This window comes from Tachyglossus aculeatus, chromosome 21 (assembly GCF_015852505.1).
Source record: "Tachyglossus aculeatus isolate mTacAcu1 chromosome 21, mTacAcu1.pri, whole genome shotgun sequence".
In the NCBI taxonomy this organism is placed as follows: Eukaryota; Metazoa; Chordata; class Mammalia; order Monotremata; family Tachyglossidae; genus Tachyglossus; species Tachyglossus aculeatus.
In genome coordinates this window covers 66,875,181-66,882,468 of record NC_052086.1, presented here as the reverse complement: position 1 = coordinate 66,882,468, position 7,288 = coordinate 66,875,181, and the positions used below count along the sequence as shown (strand labels likewise).

At 45.4% G+C, this 7,288-nt stretch overlaps 1 protein-coding gene across 3 annotated transcripts in view; it reads left to right on the top strand.

The window, feature by feature from the left end:
- Nucleotides 1-1,152: 1,152 nt before the first annotated feature.
- POLR3E (RNA polymerase III subunit E) overlaps nt 1,153-7,288 on the top strand; it is a 28,843-nt gene continuing 22,707 nt past the window's right edge. The window contains exons 1-3 of one of the 3 annotated variants that reach the window (XM_038763642.1): nt 1,153-1,208; nt 6,120-6,197; nt 7,056-7,106. In XM_038763642.1, coding sequence (XP_038619570.1) covers nt 6,162-6,197; nt 7,056-7,106 — 87 coding nt within the window. In that variant the 5' untranslated portion in view covers nt 1,153-1,208; nt 6,120-6,161. The other 2 variants (XM_038763643.1, XM_038763644.1) reach the window with 2 other exon arrangements.

Below are 7,288 nucleotides of genomic sequence, written 5' to 3'. Positions count from 1 at the left end.
CTGCTTGGAGATTTGGGGGCTCTTATGAGATCTCATCTCAGAGCCTAGTATGCTGTGAAATGTTGGGCCACTCATTTAACTTGCCTGTGACTGCTTCTCTAACGGTCAAGTGAGGTTTTCACTATTCCCTTTCCTAAGAAAAGGAAAATAGAATGGCTTTATAAACAAGGTGTGAAAACCAGATTGTAAAATTATTGAGGGCAGGGATCATGTCTCTATGGGCTCTCTCATATGGTTCGCACAGTGCCCTGCACACAACGAGCACTCAGTAAATATTATTAATTGGTTACTAAAGAAAGAGAAATTCTAGACTTCCAGAAAAGTACTGGAAGTCTAGAATTTTTCTTTCTTTCTAGACTCCCCGTACTTTTCTGGAAGTATATTTCCAGTTACGGTGATGTGACCTGGGGATTTCTAGATTAGAGTTAGCCAGAAAGCAGCAAGGAAGAATAACAACATGGCCTAGTGTAAAGAGCAGTGGCCTGGAACACAGGGCATTTGGGTTTTAATCCTGACTCTGTCAACCTGTCTGCTGAGTAACTTTAGGCAAGTCATTTTAAATTCTCTGTGCGTGTTTCCTCACCTGTAAAATGGGCATCAAATCCTACTATCTCCTATTTCGACTGTGAGCCCTATGGACTTTGTCCAGCTGTGGTTATCTTGTATCTACCCTGGTGCTCAATACAGTACTTGGCACATAGTAAATGTTTAACAAATACCATTATTATTATTACTTATTAAGGAAACCCCTTTTTTTTTGTTTTCTTTTGACCTCCATTTCCCCAAAATGATTTAGTCCAGGGAAAGGCAGGCAGGGAGGGGGCTTTCTGACTCCTGGCTAACATGGAAAAGAGTGTGAAGTTGTCCATGTTCACGATGGCTTTAGCAGTTGGTTTGCTCCTTAGTCGGTCTGTCCAGAAAAGTGAGCGAAGCCCAGGATTAGTCAACAAGAGAAAACAGTGGTAAATTCATTTTCTGTTTTCTTTTTTTTTTTGGATCCCCATGTCCCTACCGGCTTATCCCATGAAAGGAGAGAGGATTCTGGATAATTGTAATTAACTTGCCCAGTGCGTCCTGGCTAACATGGAGAAGAGTGTGGATTTCAACATAACAGAAATTCTTTTTCTTCTTTCCCTCTCTTTCAGTGTTTGAAACTGGGGCCTCCATTGCAAGATCACTCGTGGTTGCCAGTATTTTGCACTTTGGAAGTGAGTCTTACTCCGCAACAGTATTCCAACTTGATCCAGGCAACAGGAGGGCAGTGGACCTCCTCTGTCTCTTTGTTTCCTTCTGCTGGCCTGATCCTCCCACAGAAAGCTTCTAGGGAATCAGGCTTCTTGGCTGGAGAGGTGATGAGTGGGTTTTTAACTCCTTCCACCTGGCTTCTTCATTGTGTACCAGGGTCACATCTGACTGGGCACTGCAGAGCACTGTATGATGACACCTCATCACCTAGAGAGCGTGGTGTCACTTGTTGCACGTGGACTGGTGGTAGTTGGGGGTGAAGGGAGGGGGCTGTGCACCCCAATGAGACAGAATCTGGAGGAACCTTGTTTTGGAGAGGTTTTATCGAAGGAGTACTGATGAAGATGTTTTCACAGACAACTGCTGGTATCAGACCCCTAGATCTGCCCACAGTCGGGAGCCTGAGGAACCTGTGCCACCCATGTCTGCTCTTGTATACATTATGCCCGGCTCTGATGTGCCTGCTATTTTAGGCCCCTGGTTTGTCTAGTTGTGCAGCGAACTATGTATTTTTGTTGGTAGGGCTTCTGGTGTTTTGTTTTTTCTCATCCCTTGGTTTTCAAAATTAAATTGGAAAAGAACCTCCCAACCCTTGCTTTGCTAATCTGAGAATAATGTTCAACGATGGTTTACCAGATGGGTGGGGGCACAGTGGTACCTGTTTCCCTTGAGGTCTCAGTCCTTTTCGGTGACCACAGGCTGCCCCCGTTCTCACTGTCGGCTGTTATGCAATGCTCGCTGCTGGATGCTGGGCACTAGGCACTGAGTGGTTGAGCACAAACTCCCACTATTAAAGAAACATGTCCTAATAATAAGAATAATGATAATAGCAATAATTGTCGTATTTGTTTAGCCAGGCACTGATCCAAAGTTTGGGGTAGCCATAAGGTAATCAGGTCGGACACAGTCCTCTTGGCAGTAGGGCATATCTCTCCCCTCTTAATCATTGGAGGCTGAGCACTGCTCACCTATATCAATCAAAGTTATTTTTTTATTTATTTTATAGTATTTGTTAAGTGCTTACTATAGGCCATTCACTAAGCACTAGGGGAGTCAGAAGGTCATGGGTTTTAATCCCGGCTCCACCACTTGTCTGCTGTGTGACCTTGGGTGAGTCATTTCACTTTCCTTTGCCTCAGTCCCCTCATCTGTAAAATGGGGATGAAGACCGTGAACCCTATGTAGGTCAGGGACTGTGTCCAACCGGAATATCTTGTATCTACCCCAGCGCTTTGAACAGTGCCTGGGACATCGTAAGTGCTTAACAAATACCATAATTATTATTATTAGATAGAAGCTTCTCAGGTTGGGCACAGTTCCCGTCCCACATGGGGCTCACAGACTTAATCCCCATTTTACAGATGAGGTAACTGAGGCATAGAGAAATTAAGTGACTTGCCCAGGGTCACACAATAGACAAGTGGCAGAGTCGGGATTAGAACCTAGGTCCTTCTGATTCCCAGGCCCATGCTCTATCTACTAGGCCATGCTGCTTTCCTTATTTATTGAGCACTTACTGTGCAGATTACGGTACTAAGAGCTTGGGTGAGGACAGTACAAGAGAGTTGGTAGGCATTTTCCCTGCCCACAAGGAGCTTAAAGTCTAGACGGGAAGACAGACATTAATATAAATGGCAAAAAGCAAGAATAGGTTCCATGGAGAAAGTGCGCAAGGATGCAAGAGATTCTTTCTTACATTAACATTAATGTAAGACATTAACGCTTATAGATCCAGATTCACCTTTGGAAGCCTCATCGTAGAACTAAAGATTCCTTAAGTTAAGGAATCAATCAATCATATTGATTGAGTACTTACCACATGCAGGGCCCTGTAATAAGTGTTTGGGAGAATCCAATATAACGATATAATAGAAACAGTCCCTGCCCACAATGAGCTTAAAGTCTGGAGGGGGAGACAGACATTAATATAAATAAATAAAATTGCAGATATGTACATAAGTGCTGTGGGGCTGATGGAAATAAAAGGAGCAAGTCAGGGCGACGCAGAAGGGGATGGAAGAAAAATAAAAGAATGCTTAGTCTGGGAAGGCCTCTTGGAGGAGATGTGCCTTTAGTAAGGCTTTGAAGAGGGGGAGAGTAATAGTCTGTTGGATATTTATTTATTTATTTATATTTATTATTTATTTATTTTACTTATACATATCTATTCTATTTATTTTATTTTGTTAGTATGTTTGGTTTTATTCTCTGTCTTCCCCCTTTTAGACTGTGAGCCCACTGTTGGGTAGGGACTGTCTCGCTATGTTGCCAATTTGTACTTCCCAAGCGCTTAGTCCAGTGCTCTGCACACAGTAAGCGCTCAATAAATACGATTGATGATGATGATGGATATAAAGAGGGAGGGCATTCCAGGCGAGACGCAGGACCTGGATGAGAAAGATGAGATCGAGGTACAGTGGCAGTGCTAACTACTGGTTGGCATTAGAGGAATGAAGTGTGCCGGCTGGGTTGTAATAGAGTAGTGAGGTGAGGTAGGGGACAAGGTGTTTGAGTGCTTTAAAGTCACTGGTAAGGAGTTTTTGTTTGATGTGGAAATGTGTGGACAACCACTGGAGGTTCTTGAGGAGTGGGGAAACACACCCCGAACGTTTTAGTAGAAAATTGATCTGAGAATGAAAGAGACTGAGAAAGAGCAGCCAGAGAGATAGGAGTAGAGCCAGAAGAATGTCAGTGAAGCTGAAGTTGGATATTGTATCCAGGAGAAGGGGGTGGTCGACAGTGTTGAAGACAGCTGAGAAACTGAGAATTAGAATGAAGTAGAGGCCGTTGGATTTGGCAAGGAGGAGATCCTTTGTATTTAACAATTGTCTTAAACTTTGTGCTAAGCAGCAAGGTGAGGTGGGGCTGAGGCTGGTCCTCCTTATATGCTGTGTATCATAGCTGTTTGGTAATTGCAGGGTTTGCTAGAGTTGCTTCCTGAGGAGAAGCATTCTAGTTTGGGATGGTGCCTGGGATCTCACATCCTAGAAGTAGTAGCATTTATAGTAGTAGCAACCACTTGGTGCGGTGTACTGAACTAGATGCTTGGGAAATACCAAATGAAGTGACACGTTCCTTGCCCACAAGGACTTGAGAAACATAAAAATATTACAGGTAGGGAAGTCAAAAATAAAGGAAATGTCTGTACATGAGTGCTAAGTGCTGAAGTGGAAGCGAGGGAGGTGGGTAAATAAAGATTTTTTTAAAATGATATTTGTTTAGCGCTTACTATGTGCCAGGCAGCGTTCTAAGTGCTGTAGCAGATACAAGCTACTACCTACCTCCCAGTCTTAATCCCCATTTTTCAGACGAGGTAACTAAGACAAAGAGAAGTTAAGGGACTTGCCCAAGGTCACACAGCAGAGAAGTGGCCGAGCCGAGACTAGAACAATGTCCTTCTAACTCCCAGGCCCATGCTCTATCCACTAGACCACACTTCTTCTGTAGAAGATGGCAAGTGCTAGAGTAGACTGAAGGGATTCCTAGTTAAATGGTCTGATTTAAGGACCTGGGGCCTCTCTGGGTCTCCATTTCCCCATCTGTAAAATTGGAGTGGTATTTAACTCAGAAACTCAGAGGAGAGGGCTTGCAGGAGAGAGGTATGTTTCTGTGCTCTTTGAAATTAAATGGCAATTGATTGGATGTTGGAGTGTGTGGTCAATCAATCAGTGGTATTCACTGAGTGCTTACTGTGTGCAGAGCACTGCACTCAGCTCTTGGGAGAGTTTAGTGTCTGAGAGTTGGTTGACATGATCTGCTGTGTGACCTTGGTCAAGTCACTTCACTTCTCTGTGTCTCAGTTCCCTCATCTGTAAAATGGGGGGTGAAACTTTGAGCCGGACAGGGACCGTATCCAACTCGATTTGCTTGTATCCACCCCAGTGCTTAGTACAGTGCCTGGCACAGAGTAAGCACTTAACAAATCCCATTATTATTATTATGATCCCTGACCCCACGGACCTTATGGTCTAATGGAGGACAAAAATGAAATCGGGCTCCTAGGGAAAGCAGCAGGAATTAAAACCTTTCACAGGCTGAAATCCTAGGGTGGAGGTAGTCCGGGACTGGGGCTGGGCCCCGAGGTGAGGTGGAGCTGTACCAGCTCACCTCAGGAGAGAGGAAAAAACGAGTCCTGATGCTGCCTCTTCATGCCACATAAAAACTCCCTGCTGCAGTTTGTGCCTCTAGCCCTCTATACTGTAAGCTCACTGTGGCTCACTCCTGTATATATGTATATATGTTTGTACATATTTTTTTACTCTATTTATATATTTATTTTATTTGTACATATCTATTCTATTTATTTTATTTTGTTAGTATGTTTGGTTTTGTTCTCTGTCTCCCCCTTTTAGACTGTGAGCCCACTGTTGGGTAGGGACTGTCTCTGTATGTTGCCAATTTGTACTTCCCAAGCGCTTAGTACAGTGCTCTGCACATAGTAAGCGCTCAATAAATACGATTGATGATGATGTCGTTAGGGAATGTGTCTACCAACTGTTGTATTGTTATATTGTACTCGCCCAAGCCCTTTGTATAGTGTACTCTGCACACAGTATACTCTGTGTACTCTGCACACAGTAAGCACTCAACTATGATTGATTGATTGATTGCCAGGAGCAGAGCAAGAAGCCAGCAATGTGGCAGGGGCGTTTCCCTCCTCACCAGTTCCAGTAGCTGCAGCTGGCACCGGTGTGGGTCCTGAGGGCCATGGGATGGGGTGCTTCAGCTGAAACCTTGAGGCCACAGTGATACGGTTTCTATAAAAGGTTGAAACCCCTTTTTTTTGAAGAGGTCACTGGGGCAGAGGGCAAGGAGGGGAACTTCCTTGCTCAGTGTGAAGCAAAGGTCAGTGCACTGTGTTCTCTCTTTTGCAGACTGCGGGAAAGAAGAACCTGGTTCCATTTCTTCCTCCTAGTATGGCCAATGAAGAAGATGACCCAATTATACAGGAGGTAAACATGGACTCGCTATGGGAGGGACTCTGAGCTGTCCAGACCTGGTCCTCTGTGTTTGTCTGTTTGTCCCCCCGCAACCTCAGCTTTCTTGGGGAAGCCAGCTGAAGGGGGCTGCCTTTCCAGCCTGTGGGTATTTAGGTCTGCATAGTTATTCTCCTCCCCTGGGGAGTGGAAGTAGGGGTTCATTAAGGGCAAAATTGGGTTGGGGCTGGACAGGCCGTTTGCAGAAAGTTGGTGTGCTGGTTCCACTTCACTTTTTCCCATGCAGTTCTGTGCTCACTCTCAGGCTCATGGCAGCGACTGAGTCAGGCATAGGAGAGAGGAAGCTCTGCCAGCTGCCTCTGCCACCTCCTTCATGGGGCTTCATGCAGGTAGCGTAGTGGGAGGGGTGGGACGTGGGGTTCAGGCTCCTCATTCCTTAGGACAGGAGAAAGACAAGTGGCGAATGAACAGCTTAAAGTACCCCCTCTTCTGCCTACATTCTAATTCTGGACAACTGAAAGCAGAGCGTCTCAACTTTTTCCTACTGCTGCATCTCCATCCAAGGACCTCTCCTCTGCAAACCCAGAGCAACCAGGGGAAAGAGGGCCACTAAGACAGAAGGAGAAGTAGCAGGAGTAACTGCTGGTGGTTGTGTACACAAGACACCGGGGCTCAAGTCTGGGCCTGACACAGATCCAAGATGGGGCACCTAGAGCCTGGCTGGGAAGCCCCAGCTGACAGACCAATCTTTTCACCCAACTCAAGGTTGGAGACCAGAGAGTGGGAAAGAGGAAGGCAGGAACAGGTTGGCTCCCTCAGCTTTCCGGTTCTCCCTTTGCAGTCAAGTCAGTTCTGCTCCTTTTTTCTCTTCAGATTGATGTATACTTGGCCAAAAGCCTGGCAGAGAAGCTCTACCTATTTCAGGTAATAATGGGAGATCCTTGAATGGGGGAAGGGGAGCAAGCAGGGAAAATGTTTTAACAAAAAATTATAAAATAAGCAAAGCATCTTGGGAGAGGCTCCACCACCTTGCTGTTCATTCCAGATTCCCCTTTCTGCCTGTTGCCATCGCTGGAAAATACTCCCCCCCGTTGCACCTCCATGTC